At 45.0% G+C, this 23,214-nt stretch overlaps 1 protein-coding gene across 1 annotated transcript in view; it reads right to left on the bottom strand.

The window, feature by feature from the left end:
* Positions 1-23,214, bottom strand: part of CFAP69 (cilia and flagella associated protein 69) — a 59,443-nt gene that overhangs the window by 18,986 nt on the left and 17,243 nt on the right. The window contains exons 7-18 of the mRNA XM_044293872.1: positions 22,990-23,142; positions 21,481-21,655; positions 19,483-19,606; positions 17,210-17,258; positions 13,779-13,900; positions 11,836-12,052; positions 9,954-10,118; positions 6,881-6,999; positions 5,366-5,484; positions 3,380-3,461; positions 1,619-1,811; positions 599-736 (exon numbers count right to left, since the gene is read on the bottom strand). Of these exons, the coding sequence (XP_044149807.1) occupies positions 599-736; positions 1,619-1,811; positions 3,380-3,461; positions 5,366-5,484; positions 6,881-6,999; positions 9,954-10,118; positions 11,836-12,052; positions 13,779-13,900; positions 17,210-17,258; positions 19,483-19,606; positions 21,481-21,655; positions 22,990-23,142 (1,656 nt within the window). The remainder of the gene's footprint in view (positions 1-598; positions 737-1,618; positions 1,812-3,379; positions 3,462-5,365; positions 5,485-6,880; positions 7,000-9,953; positions 10,119-11,835; positions 12,053-13,778; positions 13,901-17,209; positions 17,259-19,482; positions 19,607-21,480; positions 21,656-22,989; positions 23,143-23,214) is intronic.

Genomic DNA, 23,214 nt, shown 5'->3' with positions numbered 1-23,214 from the left:
TCCTTTTCCATTTGGTGTATCCCTCCAGGAACATCAACCCTGTTACAAATCTTTGTGTCATCAGCAAAAAGACACACCTTACTATCGAGGCCTTCTGCAATTTCGCTGATAAAGATATTAAACAATATGGGTCCCAGAACAGATCCCTGAGGTACCGCACTGGTAACAAGACCTTGGTCTGAATATACTCCATTGACTACAACCCTCTGTTGTCTGTCCCTCAGCCACTGCCTAATCCATTCAACAATATGGGAGTCCAAGCCCAAAGACTGCACTTAATTGATAAGCCTTCTATGTGGGACAGTATCAAAAGCCTTACTAAAGTCTAGATAAGCGATGTCTACTGCACCTCCGCCATCTATTATGGCGTGTCCAGCCGTTGCACTCGACACGCCCTGCCTGGCACCCATACCAAATGCCTAATATCACGGGCAACCCCACTACCTTCAGGCAGGGGCCCTAACATAAGGGTGGCCACTGCATGGTCCTAGAGAGCAATAATTTGAGGAAAGACACTGTGACTGAGTGTAAAAGCTGGAGCCACTACCACTCCCATCCTCCGCTCTTGCTCCCCCCGGGCCACTGCACCTGTACTTACCAAGTTTTGAAAATATGGAGTAAATTTTGGCTCGAGTATTTTCAGCCACCTCCATGATAGCAATGCTGAAGCTGCTGGCTGGCATGGGGGTGACCTCCTGATCTTCCTGCAGTTGTCCAACCAGTGGTCTCTTTGAATCTGTTAAGGGGAATAGATGTAGAAATACCAATGATATCCTTACAGTAAACCAGTAAGACCAGTACTTATACTAATGCTTTATCATAACGAGGAGCTGTCACCTCTCCTGACTATCCTATAGTAAATAATTGTATTCCTTATGATATAACAATTCTGCAGCGTATTTTCTTACATCTTTGAATTGTGCAGATCCTCTATTACTCCTCCCAGAAATTCATGGCTTTTCTAATGTACCTCCTTTATTCTCTTTTTTGTATTGTTCAAAATTTGCACGATTGTACTAATAAAAATGTACTGTTAAAAAAAAAAAAATGTATGGCTTTTCAAAACAGTTGGGGAATTGTCCATACACAGCATGTCCCTGTCCGATCAGTGGTGGCAGTACCAAGGGGAATGGTAGCACCCAGTTCTAAATGTAGTTCTATATTTTTTAGGAGGAATAACAGAGGAATAACATGACACAAAGTTGTAGAAAAGCCATTATTTTATGGAGAATGCAGTTAGTGTATTTTCTCAGACAGACATGTCAGGAGTGGTGACAGGTCCTCTTTAACTACTACTGTCAGGAAAGGAGCCAAATCAACTCGATAGACGCTCTGCCCCTCCTAATACGTGTGGGCGAGGGCAGGGCCAGGTGCGGCAGCGACGTCTCTGATAACTGTGGCGTTATGAGCCGAGCACCTGTGTTCACATCTCATGACCAGGACCGATTTTTATCCCCTGGAAATACAATCACCTTTTCCTACTGAATGACAGCAAGCAGAGATCTTGAAAACCGTAGGAACTGATACAAAAAATATATACTTGAAAAGCGTCTTTTGATCATACAAAGAAAAATGTTTATTTGCTGAAACGGAAGCTGCTTGCGCCCACTGTACTCACCGACAACGCGGCCGTAGCTGTCCCTCCTCACGCCCAGCTCCTCTTCCTCTTGCTTCCATAACTGGACCAGCAGTTTCGGGGCCGTCTCATTTCTTTTCCCCCGCCAGGTTGTGATATGCGGCAGAGTTTTGGGATTATCGCAGAATTCTACCAGGATTCCCAGCACCAGGTTATTCATGCTCTTCAGATTAAGCTTTTAGAGGAAGAACGCAAAGTGAAATAAATGGGGCGGTTTTATACGGGTATATAGGAGAATGCATGGCTCCATACATTACCATTCAGGGGAAGCCATAGTTATTGTCACCCAGCTTTCTCAGAAACAGAAATGCAGGAGAGAATAAGACGATACAAGGGTCTATATTCCCTGCTGAATTTATATTTATTATATAAAGGAATAAGTTAGCAAAAAGTTGTTCCTTGCCATTCAGGGCCTTCTGGTGACCTCCCAAATAGCACATGGATACAGGTATTCAGTATTTGGGGGGAGGTTTTTTTCCGTTTATGATGCTCCATTGCAAAGGGTGAACTCTGCAGCATAAATCCACACGATGCAGATTTCAAATCCGCACCGCAGGTCAATTTACGCTGCGTTTTTTGTATGAAACGTGTGGATGAGAATTCCGGAATCCTCGGCCACTTTGCTGGTACTGTACAATGCTGCGGATTTTGCAGCAAAAAAAAATCCACAATGGCAAATTGGCATAATCAGTCACCTGTGAACCTGGCCTTAAAGGGGTTTTCTAAGACTTTTAGTATCTGATCTGTGGAGGTCCAACACCCGCGACCCCCTGCCGATCAGCTGTAGCAGTAGCGCAGCAGCCTTCTCTCTATTTTGCTTAGGCCATGTGACATTACGTTCATCGGTCACATGGACGAGGCACAGCTCAGCCCCTTTGTTGTGAATGGGGCTGAGCTGCAATACCAAGCACAGCCACTATGCTGTGCTGTGCCTGGGGAGCTGAGAGGATATCCAGAGGATAGGTCATCAGTATAAAACGTCTCAGAAAACCCCTTTAAAGTGTTTTTCTGACCTCTAACATTTAGGCCAAGTTGCGGCCTGTAATTTGTGGCAAGATTTGAATGTGTTCTTTTTTTTTTTCACTTTAATGCAGATTTTGCAGTGGAATTCACCTTGGTGAAATCTATATAAATCTGCGGCAGAACAGAGCAGAAGATTTTAAAATCCACTGCACCCTCTGAAATCTGCACGGAATATTTCCCTTGCATCTGGGACCTCCGCTAATCAGGAGAAGGGGGTCCTCTAACATGTGTGAAGCAAGACTACAACCAAGAAAACGAGGAGCAGCAGCAGACACCAGGCTTGTGCCTAGTGCGATGGCCTGACTGTTACCATAACAGACCCCGATTCTCTTAGGTACCCTCCACTAAAAGACCCCACCTATCAGATATATCCTATGTCAATGTCAACACCCCCTTTAAATCGCAGCTCCACTAATGCGGAACCCTCTACTGCCTGAAGCTTGAAACTGATGGTGGTCACTGCTACAGTAGTGGGTTCGGCGGCGAAGACTCCAGTGTCTGCAAGTTTCCTTAGCCACTGACCCCAAATGCCTCCTGTTCTGGTGCATTAATAAACAGAATGGTCATAGTCTAAAGATCCCCGTAGACAAATCAATCTGCTGCAAATTGCTGGATCGCTGCCAATTTTTTATTTTTTTTTTTACAACAACAGAAGTATTAAACCAGGAATGACTATAATGATCAAGAATTGGATGCAAATCCTCCGCCTCATCTACTTACTGCTAATAAATCTAGAACGATGAACATGCCTTCCTTTTCAAGAAAGTAGTCCTCAGAGGAGAAGGATCCGACAATACAAGACCTAGAAGGAAAAAATGACGGAATTAAACGAGTCAGCTGAGCTTCCAGCAATTGCTTAGTTATCTAAGCCCAATGCGTTTAGGGGCTAAACCCTCCACATTCAGCAACAGATCAGGAATCATTAGTTATAAGAAGGAGAACAATGGCGGAAATCTATTTAAACAAATCCTTTTCCAAAGTTATTGCAATAGGGTAGTGTTCCGTCACAATCTGGACGCAAACGGATGCATTTGTGAGACGGATACGGATGCGGATCCGTCTCACAAATGCATTGCAATACCGTATCCGTCTTTCCAGTTGTTATCCGGAAAAATGTATCCGGTATTTTTTTTTTTTACCAACTGTTGCAAAACTACAACTGTAGTTATCAGGGCATGCTGGGAGTTGCAGTTTTGCAGGATCTGGAGAGCTGCAGTTTGGAAATCCCTGATATGGGGCTCAGGCTACAGTACTTGGCTCAATCTAGTACCATCGCCAAGATAAGGTCTCATGCACACAACCCTATTTTTCATCCGTGTGCGATATGCATTTTTTTTTTGACAGCACACTGGCCCATAAATTTCTATGGGGTCATGCACAAATACCTATTTTTTGTGGATCCGTGCAGCCATTCTGCAGATTATTGAACATGTCCTATTCTTGTAGAGACGGAGTGAGAAATAGTCTACGGACCGATACATGGGACAATGCTGTGTGCATGAGGCCTAAGGATGCAGGTTTTCCAAGGTAAACTCTCCTATACAATGTATATATATATATATATGTTCTTTACATGTCTACACGCTTCCTCTACACCACATCCTTGTATGTTTCCTGTATTTCTACAGATTTAAAGGGGTTGCCTCATCTGAGACAAAGGTGGCGTATGGCTAGGGTATGCCCCAATTGTCTTATAGGTGTGGGTCCACTGCTGGGGCACGCACCTATATCGGGAAACAAAGCCCCGCAAAGTGGTGGCTGAAGGACTCCGGTCCGGCCACCACCAAGTGCTCTCCCCATAGAAATGAATTGGAGTGCACAGCGCATGACCGGCCTCCGCTCCCATTCATTTTCTATAGGCCCAATCGGCTGTTTTCGGCGGCCCCATAGAAAATGAATGGAATGCGCCCTCCACCACTTTCAGGGCTCTGTTCTCGATACCCTTCAGACAATGCGGGCATATACTAGCCAATGTCCGTTATTCGCAAAGTCTCACAAGACTTTGTTTAATAACTTCGGTAATTGATTTTTAAAGTGGAAAACCACTTCAAAACTTGTTACCTCGGAACGGAAACAGAGTTTGGTTCCAAGTCTTAAAGTGGTTTTACCAAAGTTGTTCAACAAAGTCTCGTGAGACTTCGCAAATAGCGGACTTTGGCTCATCAGAGCCCATACATTTTAATACGGATCTCCGTACAGTATTAATCTGACGTTTTGAACAAAGCGACTTCGGATGTAGCATCCGAAGTCACTTCGCACATCACTACTTATAATACATAGCCTTTAAGTACTTCAGGTGAGGCAAAAATGACCTGTGGAAGGACAAGTTTTGGTATGCTGTGTGATACTGACACCTAGTGGTGACTAGTTGTTACAGCATTTTAGTTAGTTCTTGATGGTAAAACTGATGCACAAAAAATGATGTCACAAATCTGCCCTTGTTATATCGTATGGTATCTTAATGCACTTATAAACAGGACATTATACCCCCATCCTCCCGGCTCGGCCCCTTTCCCTGCCCACACAACACCCACGTTTTTTTTTAGACCTGGCGTGAGCGGGGAAAAGTCGCAGATTGCGGCGCAAAGGAGCTTTGTGCCACAATCTGTGCCAGAAATACGCCTAATATTAGGCGTATTTCTGTTTAATAAATGACCCCCAATGTCTTGTCCTGAACACCTATCTCAGTGCTGCTGCGGTACTTACCAGACACAGTCCAGAGTACAAAAGATGAGTTTGTTGTGACCCAACCCGCTGTAAAACTTTGTGTGGTCCATTCTGAGAAGCTGCAGGACCAGGTCCACCCCTTCTGATCCAAACAATTCCTATGGGCACAAAATAATCAAAACTGGGAACAAGTCATCAACATTATCTTAAGATGCGTCATTTTTCGAGATGGGAAAAACAGCGCAAATCATGGCAGATGTAAAAATCTCTACTAGGCGCATGATGAGGATTGGACGCGGAATCCTTGCTACAATCAGCATCAAATCCAGGCTCATTCTAGTGAATGAGGTTTCTACAGCAATGAAAATATCCTTCATTTTTCAACTCAGCACCTGGATCTGAATACTTTTGTAATTCCATGTAATTAAAATTTTTATATCTTACTGAGTTACTCAATAAAATCTATATGTATAGCGCCACCTGCTGTTTGCTCTTTTCCTTATTCTCCTGTCCACCTGAGGTGGTTGTACTCGCTCAGTTCCGTCTTCCAACTGCCACCAGCCAGAACTTCTATTGGAAGCTGTGACAGGTACAGGGAGAGAACTGTAGCAGAAAAGACACATGCCATCAGAAAGGACACGCTCCTGAAGAAAATCTAGCAGAGCAATTGGAGCAATGAATGGGGCGATCTCTGGATCCATGTGAGGTGCAGGGCTGGCTCTAGCTTTGTTAGAAATAGATTGTCATGTACTATGTGATGTCTGATTTTCTTTTTTTTAACTCTCTCAATTCTATTGGGGTGATTCTAGATACTACAAAGAATAAAGAAGATCCTCAGAAAACAAAGCAACTTCAACCGAAGTGGCTGAAAGGAGTAGCACCATCTTGAAAAGTGATATATTGCTAGGATATATCATCACATTGTGACTGGTGGGACCCCGACCTCAAATATAGCAGTACAGCCTTTTTATAGTTTTTCCCTGCAGGCTAGCCGCTGTGCAGAGGAACGGCTACACAACCTTAGTCCAGTGAAAAGGTCCAGCTGCACTTCCCTGTACAGCTAATGATTTGAAGCACCGCTGTACAGCTGGGTGTTATAGTTCAGCAGCTGAGAGCCACAGGTTGGAGATCACCACTTAAATGTGTATGTTATAAAATATAATACAAATAAGATCTTTAAGGGGTTGGCTGAGATTTTTACTATCGATGACCTATCCCCCAGGATGGCCCATCAATATCTGATCATCCAACTCCCTGCAGATCAGCCATTACGGTGCTGGAAGCTAGCGCTGAAACTACACATCTCCTTCCACTGTGTAGCGGACGTTGCAGTGTTGACTACACAGTGACAGGAGCTCTGTAGTTCCAGCGCCAACTTCCGGCACCCTAAAAAAAAACTTGATTGGCAGGGATAATGGGGTGTTGGACGCCCGCGGATCATGTATTGATGGGCTATCCTGAGGATAGGTCCTCAATAGCAAAATCATGGACAACCCCTTTAATGGCACTAATGATGTTGCACTTGGCATTAGATCAAATACGCTGCACACAAACCTTCCTGTGCACATCGCTTTCACAAACTGATGACAGAATGAAGAGGAGATCACACTGGATTTCCAGAAGGAGCGCGTCATCATTTGCTGCAGCACTCGCCATTGCTTTCTTCAGTATTCCTGAATACACAAACACATCAAAAGGTTTATCAGGTTACAGGATATTGCTTTTCTCATCCATAGTTTTTATTATTATTTTTTTATTTTTTTTGCTGCAACTTTTCAACATTTTCTGTTTGTGACTGTAACAACATGGACCTATCTGCGCGCTGAGGGGAGAAAATGACACTGCATCAATCTAAAGATCTCCACCCCAAAAATGGAAATGTGTAACACAAAAATTAGAAAATAAGGGGTAAGGTCAGCTGGCAAAGTTTGGCAATTACCGTATGTTTGATTTATTTCAGGGATATTGCCAATCTTCAGCCCTATTGGTTGTCACCTTTAAATTGGCTTCTCAGAATATGATTGTCTACTGTTATTTTGATATAATATTTTATTATTTTACCCTGTTGCCAAATTTGGAGACAGTAACCCACCTTAATTAATCATATCTTAAACGCAGAAGATACAGTCCTGATCAAAAGTTTAAGACCACTTGAAAAATCCTATTTAGCATGGCTGGATCTTAACAAGGTTCCAAGTAGAGCTTCAACATGCAACAAGAAGAAATGGGAGTGAGACAAAAAAAAAAATTGAGCATTAAATTTTATGAAAACAACGAATAAACTGAAACAGGCTGTTTTTCAGCTGATCAAAAGTTTAGGACCACACCTCCAAAAAAAAAATAAACCCCCCAAAAACAGAAATCCAACTTCCAAACATGAACTCAGTAATGAGTAGCTCCGCCGTTATTGTTTATCACTTCAAAAATGTGTTTCGGCATGCTTGCTGCAAGCGTTTCCATGAGGTGAATGGGATCATTTCTCCAAGTGGTGAAGACGGCTGCACGAAGGCCATCTACTGTCTGGAACGGTTGTCCATTTTTGTAAACTTCCCTTGCCATCCATCCCCAAAGGTTCTCAATTAGATTTAGATAAGGGGAACACGCAGGATGCGCCAAAAGAGTGATGTTATTCTCCTGGAAGAAGTCCCTTGTCCTGCGGGCATTGTGTACTGTAGCGTTGTCCTGTTAAAAAACCCAGTCGTTACCACACAGACGAGGGCCCTCAGTCATGAGGAATGCTCTCTGCAACATCTGGACATAGCCAGCGGCCGTTTGACGCCCCTGCACTTCCTGAAGCTCCATTGTTCCACTGAAGGAAAAGGCACCCCAGACCATTATGGCGCCCCCTCCACTGTGGCGCGTAGAAAACATCTCAGGTGGGATCTGCTTGTCATGCCATTAACGTTGGAAACCATCAGGACCATCAAGGTTACATTTTTTCTCATCAGAGAATAAAACTTTCTTCCACCTTTGAATGTCCCATGTCTGGTGCTCTCTTGCAAAGTCCAAACGAGCAGTTCTGTGGCGTTCAAGGAGACGAGGTCTTTGAAGATGATTTTTGTTTTTGAAGCCCTTCAGTCTCAGATGCCGTCTGATGGTTATGGGGCTGCAGTCAGCACCAGTAAGGGCCTTAATTTGGGTCGAGGATCGTCCAGTGTCTTGACGGACAGCCAATTGGATCCTCCGGCTCAGTGCTGATGAAATTTTTTGGGGTCTTCCACTTGACTTTTTTGTTCCATAACCCTCCGGATAATGTAAGAAATTACAAATGACTGTCTTACTGCGTCCCACCTCAGCAGCGATGGCGCGCTGTGAGAGACCCTGCTGATGCAGTTCAACAACCCGACCACGTTCAAAAAGGGAGAGTTTTTTTTGCCTTTGTCATCACAACGTGTGACTATCTGACAGAAAATGACAATGAATGCACATCTTTCCACAAATTTGGCCCTTTAAAGGCATGTGGTCCTAAACTTTTGATCAGCTGAAAAACAGCCTGTTTCAGTTTATTCGTTGTTTTCATTAAATGGAATGCTCAAAAAATGTTTTGTCTCACTCCCATTTCTTCTTGTTGCATGTTGAAGCTCTACTTGGAACCTTGTTAAGATCCAGCCATGCTAAATATTATTTTTTGCCATTTTTCAAGTGGTCTTAAACTTTTGATCATGACTCTACGTAGTTTCCAATATACCTTCTCAAAGTTGCATGGATTGCTGTTCTGGAACCCAGTAATGTCATGCTCCTCCTCAGAAGGTCCAACATCTGCTGATATCATGTCCTTGTTCCCATTAAAATAAATCTGTCACCGCGATTCTGGACTATTATTTTCTGCGACTGTTGCGTCGCAGTCGCAACATGTTGCATGTTGCAGTGCGACACCATAGACTGCCATTATAAAAATTGTCGCGCGACATTGGTGCAGCAAAATGTCGCGCGACAAATGTCGTCGTGTAGACCTAGCCTTATCTGCAGTAATATATGAGTAGTATTGCACATAAGGAGTGCAGATCACTATTTTGTAAAAGACTCATGTGCGCTTACTCAGCAGTCCTGACAATGTATTTCAGTGCAGCGCTGAGGGCTGGCTGCAGAGGAATGGGGGGCAATAGGAAAATAAGACTCCTTATTTGCAGCACTACTTATGCATTACTGCAGTTAATGATGCAGATTTCCTTTAAGAAAACGTATCCTCTATTCAAAGCATAGGGGATAAATGTCCAATCGTCAGCAGTCTGCTGGGGCCCCAGTCTATCACGAGAATCCCTGTTTGAATAGATTGGCGGACATGCCTGCCGCTTCATACAACTCTATAGGATTTCTGGTGTACAGGCGTTTGGATATCTCTGCAGATGAATGGAGCGGCAGCACGCATGCGTAACCACCACTCCGTTCAAAAGGGGGAGCACGAGAGGTCGGACGCCTGCTCATCAGACACTTATACCGTAAGTATGTTGTCTTAATAAGTTGATTTAATGGGACAACCCCTTGAAGGTGGGATGCTGGGTCCTGGAAAACCCCATTAATTCACTAGAACGGTTTCCTAATTATTTTGCGCCAAATGGCGTTCATGTATGGAGCATAGAGGTGGATATATTCCGATAATACAGCAGTGAATGAAGGCTTCGCTTACCTAGCAGCTGACTAATTGCTCCCTGGTCACACAGATCTTGATTCACAGCTTCATCCCCCAAGGACACCATAGACCTGAGGAGCCTCAGGCTGAACCGCATCTGAGCGTGCTTGTTACCCCGACCACCAGTGCCATGGAAACAGTTGCCCTGACCAAAGAACGCATCTGAAATAGGAAAAGGAGACGTTTATTGCATGTTTTACTGCAAGGTAATGACTACGTCCGATCCACAAGTAATCACATCACTGCAAATAGTATCACAGCGTGCGATAGTCAGAAAAAGGGGAGCATGCACTATCCCTGAGAGCGTCCTATGCTACTCCCCAGTCTGCATGGAGTTTGTACGTTCTCCCCGTGGGTTTTCTTGCGGGTGCTCCGGTTTTCTCCCGCACTCTAAAAAATATACTGTACTAATAGCTGAATAGGCTTTTTATTAATTGACCCCCGTGAGTGTTGTGTATTGGCGATGAGCACCTATATGGCAGCCACCGAGTCCCCTATGTGAGAAACGCACATTACAAATGTCTGTCATTTTATCTAACAATTCTGTATACTCAATACCTACTGTATAGATCTAGTCATAAACAGGCAAACCAGGACTTAAAGGGGTTGTCTGGTTGTCTCCATTCAGCAAATGGCATTTATCATGTAGAGGAAGTTAATACCAGGCACTTACTAATGTATTGTGATTCTCCATATTGCCTCCTTTGCTGGCTGGATTCATTTTTCCATCACATTATACACTGCTCGTTTCCATGGTTATGACCACCCTGCAATCCAGCAGCGGTGGACATGCTTGCAAACTATAGGACAAAAGCACTAGCCTATGTGCGCTCCTATGGTCCCGGCCACCAGAGAGGCTGACGCCTTTTCCTATAGTGTGCAAGCACGACCACCACTGGTGGATTACAGGGTGGTCATAACCATGGGTTAACGTTCTCTACATGATAAATGCTGAATTGAGAGAACCCCTTTAAAGGCTATGGATACTCTTGGGGTCTTTTTTCTATCATTGCATTGTACTTATTTTAGACTGAAAACTATTGTTTCAATAGATCTTTATTAAAAACAATGTAACCGTTTTTCCTCTACAGCTCATAAGCACTAACTTAAAGAGGTTGTCTAGGCAAGTGTTTCCCAACCAGTGTGCCTCCAGCTGTTGCAAAACTACAACTCCCAGCATGCCCGCACAGCCAAAGGCTGTCCAGGCATGCTGGGAGTTGTAGTTTTGCAACAGCTGGAGGCACACTGGATGGGAAACACTGGTCTAGGCTTTTAATATTGATGACCTATCCTCAGGATAGGACATCAATATCAGATTGGCAGAGGGTCCGACACCCGGAACCCCCGCCGATCATCTGTATGAGGAGACGGTGCGCACAGTGCACATGTGCCGTCTCCCTTCTCTATTCCTGCTCTGCCATAGACAGCAGCGGCAAGCAGGATTATAGAAGGGAGATGGCACATGTGCACTGTGCGCGCCGTCTCCTTATACAGCTGATTGTCGGGGGTTCCGGGTGTCAGACACCCCCACCGATCTGATATTGATATCCTATCCTAAGGATAGGTCATCAATATTAAAAGCCCAAACAACCCCTTTAAGCTAAATTCTTATCAAATTGATACAAATTCAACTTAAATAAGTGTATATGAGCTGTCAGGAATCCAGAGGTAAGGGTTACAGGTCAAGCTGTCATTCAGCTGCTTTGATGGAATTCACAGTGAATATACAGTACATGTGAAAAGGTGCTGGAGGACCAAATATAGCCCTACTGAAAAAATACATTTTTAGACCAAAATAAGTACAATGCAATAATAAACAAAATTTTAAAGGGGTTTTCCAACCAATAACATTTATCATCTGTTCACAAGATAATTCTACCTTGGCTGCTGCACCATTCAAGGAAAAGAAGAATGCGTGTGTTTCCCTGACAGGTCATATAGTCCTCCACCAGCAGAGGAGCCACCGAGGACAAGGTAGCGATTGCCTGTAGCTGTAAATCTTCATAACGGGATGCTGGCCAATCATGGACTCCATGTTTTTCATTCGCTTTGACATAGTTAAAAAGAGCCAAGACCACCTTTCCATCACAGAGCAACTATACGTGACATAAAAAAAAACTGTTATGGCAGGATGGCAAATGCAGAACTGATTCCAGAGGAGACATTACAATCAGACAATTCCTATGTACTGACATATAGACCCCAAAACTGACGCCAGGAGCACTATTATCAACTTAAAGGGGTTGTCCTCAGAGCTGAACCAGGACATATCCCCATCTTCACCCCTCCGGCCCCTATGATATGAGCATCGGAGCATTTCATGCTCGAATACTCTCCCTTGCCCTGCGAGTTATCACGCAGGTCAAGGGCTGTTTGTTCATGTTTTTAACACTACTAGGTGGAGGCTTCCCCCGAACTGTGTTCCCGGTGACATCACCGGCTCTGATGGGTGGACTTTAGCACTGACTTATGGGTGACGTCACCGGCTCTGATGGGTGGACTTTAGCACTGACTTATGGGTGATATTACCGGCTCTGATGGGTGGACATTTTTAACACTACTAAGTGGAGGCTTCCCCCTAACTGTGTTCTCGGTGACGTCACCGGCTCTGATGGGTGGACATTTAGTGCTGACTTATGGATGACGTCACCGGCTCTGATGGGTGGACTTTAGCGCTGACTTTTGGATGACGTCACCGGTTCTGATGGGTGGACTTTAGCGCTGACTTATGGATGACATCACCGGCTCTGATGGGAGGACTTTAGCGCTGACTTATGGGTGACGTCACTGGCTCTTATGGGTGGACTTTAGCGCTGACTTATGGGTGACGTCACCAGCTCTGATGGGTGGACTTTAGCGCTGACTTATGGGTGACGTCACCGGCTCTGATGGGTGGACATTTTTAACACTACTAGGTGGAGGCTTCCCCCGAACAGTGTTCCCGGTGACGTCACCGGCTCTGATGGGTGGACTTTAGCGCTGACTTATGGATGACGTCACCGGCTCTGATAGGTAGACTTTAGCGCTGACTTATGGGTGACATCACCGGCTCTGATGGGTGGACATTTAGCGCTGACTTATGGATGACATCACCGGCTCTGATGGGTGGACTTTAGCGCTGACTTATGGGTGACGTCACCGGCTCTGATGGGTGGACATTTTTAACACTACTAGGTGGAAGCTTCCCCCGAACAGTGTTCCCGGTGACGTCACCGGCTCTGATGGGTGGACTTTAGCGCTGCCGGAGGAGGAACCCTTCTAGCTTACTCTATGGAGAGCCAGGTACGTCACCGGAACTCCATAAAAAGCTTCTGCCATGAGCGATTCAGCGCAGGGCAAAGGAGAGCATCGGAGCAGAAAAAGCTCCGGTGCTCATATCAGGGGGTGCTGCCTGGGTAAAAATAGGGATATGTCCAGGTTAAGCTCTGAACCCGGACAACCCCTTTAAATATAAATTTTTTTTAATTAGTTCCATAAATGAAAATTAATAAAACTTTGTAATATAACTTCAAACCTATTGCACGGTCCCTGCAAGTCTATATTTGGGGTTGTTCCAAGTTCCAACCCTATCCCCTCCCCCCTCTGTGTCAGGGACATGTATGAGAGTGCTGGCGTACTCTGCATTAGAGAACGGGGCTGGCATTAGCTACTGAACGGACACGGACTGACAGCCGACTTCATGACATCACCAACACAAAGAGGTGCAGGAAGCTTCTTGTGTGTTGGAAAGAGCTCAGAAGTGGAGGTGCTGGGACTGCAAGATGGGGCGTGGAATCGGGAGATCATATCCCTATCGTACATACTGTAATAAGTATTCCTCACCTGGACTGAGGACAGGTCCTTAGATAGCGCCACCACCAGGTTGAACAGCAGTTTCTTCATCTCAAAGTCTTCATGGGTATGTAAAAGTTTCAGGTTTTTCACTAATGGGTTATGGCTCTTTACTACAAATAGGAAAATCAATCCGTAAGTATCCATTGTGTCCAGAGGAAACGGTAATAATGTAAAATATCAAAAAGTTGTCTGGGAAGTCCAGATGGATCTTCTGGAACACCATCTTCTCAGAGGGTAGTAGGGTGCTTCTGTGTGTGTTTTTTTAAGGGGTCGTCCATCTCCGACTTTATTTTTATTTTTTTATAAGGATCTCTTAAAAATAAACTGCTGGGACCCCAAGAGATCGGTTGTACGCCCACAACTTTTCAATTCCCCCTGCAGCGCCACTACAGGAGAAATTAAGCATTACATGGTGACCACTGAAATGAAAGAGAGGTCTGTGTAATGTATGGACGTGCCAGGTCCTCGAGAGAGAGAGAGAGAGAGAGAGAGAGAGAGAGGGAGACGCTCTTTGTACCACTCTCTGCTCTGGTTACTAGGTGAGGCCCATGAATGAAGGTTCCCCCTCTATTTATTCACAGCGCCCCCAGGTTTTTTTTTAATCCAGAGTCATACAGCCCATTTAACAAGATATTAAAGGGGTTTGCCCACTAGAGACGGTTAACCCTCAGCTATTTCCGAACTTCCCATTTACTCTCATAGAGTTTGCACATGTGACTGGCATGGTTTTGCCAGCAAATACATGATTGTAAATGGCATGAATGTCAATCACCGTGCAGCATTGCCAGTAAAAGTGCGGTATTACCCAGCAGAGCTTCTACCACAGGGTGGAGACCCAGATTAAAGGGGTTCCCAAGAATTAGAAAAACATGACTGCTTTCTTTCAAAAAACAGCATCACCCCTGTCCACAGGTTGTGTGTGGTATTGCAGCTCTGCCCTAATGACTCCAATGGCTGCAAGCTGCAATACCAGACGCATCCCATGGTGCTGTTTTTGGAAGAAAATATCCGTATTTTCTAATCCTGGAGAACACTTTTATATCCATTGCAAACAGGGATCAGACCCACCATTGGTGGCAGTTCCAGCAACACTTAGACCTCTTTTTCACACAGGCGTCACGGATTTGGGCCGGATAGGATGCGGGTGCGTCGCGGGAAAATGCGCGATTTTTCAGCGCGAGTGCAAAGCATTTTAATGCGTTTTGCACGCGCGTAAGAAAAATCTGCATGTTTGGTACCCAAACCCGGACTTCTTCACAGAAGTTCGGGTTTGGGTTAGGTGTTATGTAGATTTTATTATTTTCCCTTATAACATGGTTATAAAGGAAAATAATAGCATTCTTAATGCAGAATGCATAGTAAAATAGAGCTGGAGGGGTTAAAAATAAAATAATTAACTCGCCTTAATCCACTTGTTCGCACAGCCCGGCTTCTCTTCTGTCTTATTCTTTGCGGAAAAGGACCTGTGGTGACGTCACTGCACTCATCACATGGTCCGTCACATGATCCATCACCATGGTGATGGACCATGTGATGAGCGCAGTGACGTCACCACAGGTCCTTTTCCTCCTGGTCATCAAAGAAGAAAGAAGACGAGCCAGGCTGCGCGAACAAGTGGATGAGGTGAGTTAAATTATTTAATTTTTTTTAACCCCTCCAGCCCTATTGTACTATGCATTCTGTATTAAGAATGCTATTATTTTCCCTTATAACCATGTAATAAGGGAAAATAATAATGATCGGGTCCCCATCCCAATCGTCTCCTAGCAACCATGCGTGAAAATCGCACCGCATCCGCACTAGCTTGCGGATGCTTGCGATTTTCACGCAGCCCCATTCACTTCTATGGGGCCTGTGTTGTGTGGAAAACGCACAAAATAGAGCATACTGCAATTTTCATGCAACGCACAAGTGATGCGTGAAAATCACCGCTCATGTGCACAGCCCCATAGAAATGAATGGGTCCGGATTCAGTGCAGGTGCAATGGGTTCAACTCACGCATTGCATCCGAGCGGAAAACTCGCCTGTGTGAAAGGGGCCTTACACTCATGAATATCAATGGAAAAAACCCTATTAACCTAGATTTGGGTAAATGAGTTTGTTCCCATATTGGCATACATGGATAGCTCTTAAAGGGGTATTCTCATCTTCCCTTTTCATACTTACCTTCCTTGAGCACGACGTTCACTTCCTGGATTCTTCTCCCGGCCGGGCCACGCTTGCGCAGAAGACTGAAGATTCTCTCCCGGCCGGGCCGCGCAATGTCCAGAACGCGCACGCCGCTGCACATGCGCCATGGTGACTTATTCCTGGCCTGTATAGTACAGAGCCGGCGTGCGCGTTCGCGGCTCTGTACTATACTGGCCAGGAAGAAGTCATCATGGCGCATGCACGGCGGCGTGCGCGTTCAGGACATTGGGCCGCCCAGCCGGGAGAGAATCTTCAGTCTTCTGCCCAAGCGCGGCCCAGCGGGATTCGACAGGAGAGGTGGCCGTAACCAGGGGAGACCAAAGACAACATCAGGTAAGAGGGGACTTATTTTCTAAAAAAGGGTGGGAATTGGGTAATAACATGTATTTAGAAAAATGATCACGGTCAAATCATTCACAGATTTAACAGTGATCATTAAGATGAGAATACCCCTTTAAATTCTATGTTATAAGTAGAGATGAGCGAAGCTATGAAACAATTTGATGCGGCTGCTTTGCCGAATTTCACAAAGAAAGTCGATTTGTGACAAATTACTGTGTCACGAAGCGCATTTCTTTGTATGTAGCGGACGCAATGACGGTAAATGGTGATCGTGCTGCCCCCCGTCATTGAACCCCTCAGATGCCGCGTTCATCGCAGATCGTGATGAGTGTAAAAAAATAAATAAATACTCACCCTATCTATTTGCTTGCATAGAGGCCATCTTGATTGAAGACACCGCGTGGTGACATGATGACGTCATCACGAAGGCCAGGCACGGTGACGTGATCACTGATGGCGTCAATGCACTCGGCAAGCGCGCTAACGTGGTGACGTCATACGTTACCCTGCTGCGAGATCTTGCGCGGTATCTTCAATCCAGATGGCCGCGACGGCCTCTTCCCGCGCAAATAGATGAGGTGAGTAGGTCTTGTTTTGTTTTCTTTACCACCATTTCAGGTAAAATTGATTCGTTACCATGAAGTGCAAGGAAATTCGGCTTTGCGGCGAATCGAATTTTTCCTGAAATTCAGATCGAAGTCAGTTGGTTTGACCTTGATTCACTCAACACTAGTAATAAGAATGATGATAATACTTTATACCTAATGATGTGGATGCAGATGTTCTACTGCTGGGATCAGCTGAACTACATTGTAATGACCTCGGCCTAGTCTAAGGAGAATGATTACAGACACGGCCTGGACCTCCGTCATATGGTAACACTCACCTTCTGAGAATGTGGCAAACAAGATCAGCTGCTTAGCAAATCCACTTTCCTGGAAGAAAAGGCAATAATAAGACATATATTATTACATGTACTTGAGTATATTATCAGCCAATGTATTTTGAAGAACATTTATTACTCTTGCACAGGTATTAATCATTCATATTATGGTTATGCAACTAGAACAGTGATGGTGCTGAGGAGCTACTGCAGCTGTGGGAAATAGTGGGAAGTAAGGGAAAGGACATCACAGCAGTACAGTGCTGGCAGATTCCACAGAAGGGAAATGTCCACTGCTTGTTAGAGAAATGGATCTAGCTGTGCAACTAAAGAGGGGAATAATTAGGCTGAAAAGCACATTAGGGAAGCCCAAAAAAAGACCTGTTTCTTCACAGTTATGATTGTACATACAGGCATAAAGAGTTTTTATGCAATTTGTTTCCATATTATGGAGGTATTCTCCCCTTGAAAGGCAATCTGTCACCCCAATTTTGGACTATTATATTGTACTATTATATACAGTACAGTAGTACTGCAGATAAAGAGTCCAGATCACTATTTTTATTTTTCTACTGACGCCTGTTCCCCCGCTGTCAGCACTCAAAGCTGCTCTGAAATACACAGTCCAGGGAGCTCTGCTCTTACTAACATAATGGAAAGGACTCATGTGCGCATGAACAGCAGTCCTGACAATGTATTTCAAAGCAGCTCTGAGCGCTGACAGCAGGGGAATGGGAGGGCAGTAGGAAAATAAAAAATAGTCATCTGGACTCTACTACTCAGGTATTACTGTAGATAATCTTCCAAAATCGAGGTAACAGATTCCCTTTGAAGTGTTGATCGGCAGCCTCCAGGGAAGGGCTCAATTACACGACCGTTTTGCGGTCAGAAAATTGCGGATCCGCAAAACACGGATACCGGCCGCAGTGCTTTCCGCATTTTGTGGAATGGAACGGCCAGCCCTATTATAGAAATGCCTATTTTTGTCCACAATTGCAGATGAGAATAGGACATATTCTATCTTTTTTGCAGGGCCACGGAACGGACGCACGGATGCAGGACAGCACACAGTGTGCTATCCGCATCTTTTGTGGCCCCATTGAAATGAATGGGTCCGCATCCGTTCCGCAAATTTGCTGACACAAATATACGGTCGCATGAATGGGCCCTTACAGTGTGAGGGGGAGTTCACATCACCGTTTCATTTTCCAGTCTTCTGATCCGTCAGAAGAACAGTGAAAAAAAGGATCCTGTGCATCAGTTATGCACATTTGGCATCTGTTTGAGCCATTTTTGCTTAAGATCCGTTTTTTTTTACAAAAAAAAAGTCCTGCCAGCAGGACTTATTTTTCCATTTATAAAAAACGGATCTCAGATGGAAATAGCTAAAAACGGATGGCAAATGTGCTTAAAGCTACTTTCACACTAGCGTTTTTTGCGGATCCGTCATGGATCTGCAAAAACGCTTCCGCTACAATAATACAACCTCTTTCATCCGTCATGAACGGATACGGTTGAATTATGTCTTCTATAGCCATGACGGATCCATCATGAACACCATTGAAAGTCAATGGAGGACGGATCCGTTTTCTATTGTGTCAAAGAAAATGGATCCGTCCCCATTGGCTATTCTGTCCGCGAAGGTAGCGCAACCAAACGGAACGGAATGCATTCTGGTGCACTCCGTTTCGTTCAGTTCAGTTTTGTGCCCATTGACAATGAATGGGAGAAAACTGAAGCGTTCTCATCCGCTATTGAGATCCTATGAACGGATCTCAATAGCGAAATTAAAAACTGCTAGTGTGAAAGTAGCCTAACTGATGCACAGGATCCGATTTTGATACGTAATTTTGGGTCCGCATCCCGCAAGAAAGACAGAGGCAGGTCCTATTCTTGTCTGCAATCGCGGACAAGAATAGGCATCTCTATCATAGGGCTGGCCATGTGTAGTCCGCAAAATGTGGAACGCACACGGCCGGTATACGTTTTTTGCAAATCTGCAATTTGTGGACCACAAAACACTTACGGACGTGTGAATGGACCCTAAGGGCTCTTTTTTGTGCCACTGCAAAAACTCCTATAAAATCTTTTTACCAAAAATAGGGGCCTACTAATGTGTCTGCACCTAGAACATGTCTAAAAAGTGATGCACAAATAAGGTTTATCCAATTTTTTCAGATTTGTTCAGAAGGGGTGTGGCTTAGCCAGAAAGGCGTGCTTCTTATGGAAAGGGGCGTGTCCTAAGATGCAAGCCCTTGTATGCAGGTTTTACTTACAATCATCGGAGGACGACTGTTCTCTGCGATCAGAGTGGCAATGACCAGAAGATCATTTCTCAGCTGTCGGTCAGAATGTCTAGAGCCATTTGTGAGCAGACGTACGAAAGAATCTTTCAGTGCACTAAAAGAAGGTGCAAATGAATGTGATCAAGCTGCAAAAGGGATTATACAGTTTAGAGGCTCCAATATGGAATTTGTTTTAGCTAAACTGATTTTTCCACCAGAGTGATGGCGCATCGCTTGTCACAGACATTCCTGTGGCAGGTACCAGGAGATCGGAGAGACTGGCAACTCGTGGGTTAAATTGACAAGTTCCCCATGGATCTTGTTGTGTCTGTGTTTTGGTGAATGCCACACCCCTTGCTCCAGGTGTTGCTTGTTGGTAATTTACCTTTCCCATAAGTAGCCGCTTCTCACTCTTGGAGGTGCAGTTTATAGATTTTCTTCCTGCTTTCTAACTAGCTGGTCGGTTGTGCTCTGTGGTACTTCTGGGGTGGCCAGTTTTCTACTTTCAGATAAGTTTGTCTTTTCTCATTGTTTTGTATTTGTTATATTCCCTGTTGTTTGTATCTGGGCCTGAGACAGAGACTTCCATTCGTCCATCTGGGGAGGAATGGGTTGTCTCTGGTCCTAACCTTTTCCAGGGCCTTGTAGGGATATTAGGGCCTAGGTATCCAGCATATGAATATTCCTACCTTCAAGGTCTATTCATATTGATAGGTAGTTAGGGTCCGGATTAGGGTTGTTTAGGAGGTGACCTGTTCCTTTGCTAGTTTCCAGGCCCAGTTACTGTTCCCCTTCCCTCCTGTGTTTAGTGTGAAGTCCCCGTCCCCCATACTGATCGTGACATCGCTAGAATATGACATCACAACCTGATCAATGGAGTTATGACTGCTGGTCCTCAGAATGAAGAAAGTGCAGTGTTATGTCTTGTGGCTACATACAGTGATCTGGGACAACCTCAGGAACCAATGTCGCATCCACTTTTCTCCTGCACAACAGCAATCCTGGCCATTTCCAGTAATTTAGGGCTCATGCACACGAGCGTGTGTTCCCCATGTGTCTGTATTGAGGACCGGCCGTATGCACTCAATATCATGGATGTGGACCCACTGACCTGAATGGGTCCACCATCCTCAAGACACAGATCGGAAGCACTACAGAGCACACAGTCCAAAAAATTAGAACGTGTCCTTTTGTGTATCTTTTTCTGGTGCGGACCATCTCTTGCAGATTGCAGGCCAATTCAAATCAATGGTTCCACATCCGCAAACGGCGTGCACACGGACAGTGCCCGTGCATTGAGGACCACTATTTGCGGTCTGCAGCACAGGGCACACATGCTCGTGTGCATTAGCCCTTAAATGGCTGGCAAATCCACTGTGCAGGAGAAAAGGAGAAGAGACCTCAGTTCCTCCATTTTCAGGGTTTGTTGGGTCCCCTATGTGGACATAAGGCTATTACATATCCTAGTGATAGAAGACAAAGTGGGGAAACCATTTTATAGACTTTAATATTAATGACATGGCCTCAGGATACATCATCAATATATGATAGGTGGGAGTCCGACTCCCGACACCCTATCCATCAGCTGTTTGAAGGGGCTAAGGCACTTCGGACAATCACTGCACCCTCTTCAGTGTATACCAAGCACAGTGCCATCCATGTACAGTGGCTATAATTGGTACTGCAACACTATCCCATTCACTTTAACGGGACTGAGCTGCACAAAGTGCCATGTCCCAGGCCAGGGCTGAATGCACTTCCAACAGCTCATCTGAGGGGGTGAATGGAATTGGACCCCACTAATCAGATATTGATGAGGATTGAAGATATCAATATGCAAGTCCCGGACATCCCCCTTTACCTGTTATGGTCCTAGCTAAATAAATAAGATACCGAGACACAATAAGTAAACTCCAGACTACTGTAAGACAAGGTCCACATTTTGATGTGCGTTATAATATGGGGTGCAAATTCTGGAGTAATACTTACTAAATGCACTCTATGTTACTGAGCTGATTAATGACTTCTTCCTTTGGCCCATTTTCCAGTAAGTTCCACAGGATCTCCGAGGAACGGAAAAGAAGTTGTCCTGAGGGATCTGAGTCGTTGAGACGGGAACAGATTCTGCAGGCAGCCTGGGCTCTGGCCATAAGCTTACAGTTCTCTGCATGATAAATGGTGTTAAAGTTTATAAATGTCAAGTAATTGCTTCCTCCCTCTCTGATGTCACCCTTGATCTGTATGCTCCAGGAGCACAACAAGCAAGCAGCACTCAATGGGCCAAAGATAGTCCCCCGGCGACACTCCTTATCCTACTGTTTGCATAGACACGTAGCTGTGGTTCACCATTTCTCTCCGTTCCGGAGTTACGATACTTTTTTAAAAATATGCAAATTAGACCTTTGGTGCAATGGGGGCGTCCCCAGTGCTCTGGTTGCACCCAAGCTCCGCTCCTTTCTGTGACCAGCCCCTCCCTCACTGCTTTGCCACATTAATACGTAGATTAATGTAATCATGTATGTAGTCCCCATGCTGGTGCCTACAAGACTTCCTTGAGAAGGTCACCACTTTAGCACCTCAAAGCCTCCACATCACCTTTCCTCGCCGCACTGGAGGTCTGTGGTCATCAATGGGATACATGACATACATTAGTTTTAAGCCAATCTCTATTTTTTATTATAAACTGCTCGTCCCGGGTGAGAATATACAGTACAGTTGTGCGCAGATGCCTTAAAAAAAAATCCAGTAATCTGATATAATTTGATAATCCAGAACCTCAGTGCTGGAGGATTATTATACTTTTAAAAGCATGGTCATCTTTTGAGCCAAAAGGTGAGCTTTTACGTCAGACTGACATGAAAAGAAATATGAAGAAGTGAAACTTTGTAGACACAATTAATAATACATCAGAGAAAGAGGGTCCACGGTGTGTGAAGAGTTAAAGGAGTCTTCCGATCTGGGATAGTTATGGCATACGGACACAGGATATGCGATAAATGTATGACGGGTGCAGGTCCCACCACCTCTAGGACCCGCTCCTGTCTCTAGAACGGGGACCTGAAGTGAACTGAGAGCAAGCCCAACCATTCATGGCCACCCTTCCCATTCGCTGCTATGGAATTTCTGAAACTAGCTGAGCACTGAACAGAGAGTAGGTTGTGCATGCACGGTGTGCTCTAGGCTCGTGTCGGGGCCACATTCTTGAGACAGGACTGGGTCCCAGAGGTAGGACCCGCACCTATCTGGCATATCCTATTGATGTGCCATAAATGTCCCAGATGGGACAACACCTGTATATGGGTTCTTCATGGGCCGCGCTGCAACACGCAGGCAGAGACAGTCATATGGATGAGCCCCTATGAGAGGCATGCGGCGATCTCATGCGGCAGCCCGTCTGCTGTACTGACTGCCTGGGTACAGTGATGGCCAGCAATGGAGAATGCACAGAGCTGGTAAGGCTGGCTGCATGCAGTCCCGGTATAGGTGCACTATACATACCGGTGGTGCTTGATGAGAGCTGTAGTACTTTCAGCAATGCTAACTTTTCTTGTAAGTTGTTCTCCACCACCGCCAGAGATAAGACGAGGGTTTCTGCCAAGCCTCCCACTTCAGCCATCTGTAACTTGTAGGTGACATTGGTTGGTTGAAAACCTGTTAAGAAAGTTTCCGTATGTATATTATTTACCCTATTTATTAGCTGCTGCGATGACAGTTTGTTCCGAC

This window comes from Bufo gargarizans, chromosome 5 (genome assembly GCF_014858855.1).
Source record: "Bufo gargarizans isolate SCDJY-AF-19 chromosome 5, ASM1485885v1, whole genome shotgun sequence".
Lineage (NCBI taxonomy): Eukaryota > Metazoa > Chordata > Amphibia > Anura > Bufonidae > Bufo > Bufo gargarizans.
The sequence above is the reverse complement of the archived record's forward strand: the minus strand, read 5'-3'. Positions and strand labels throughout refer to the sequence as shown.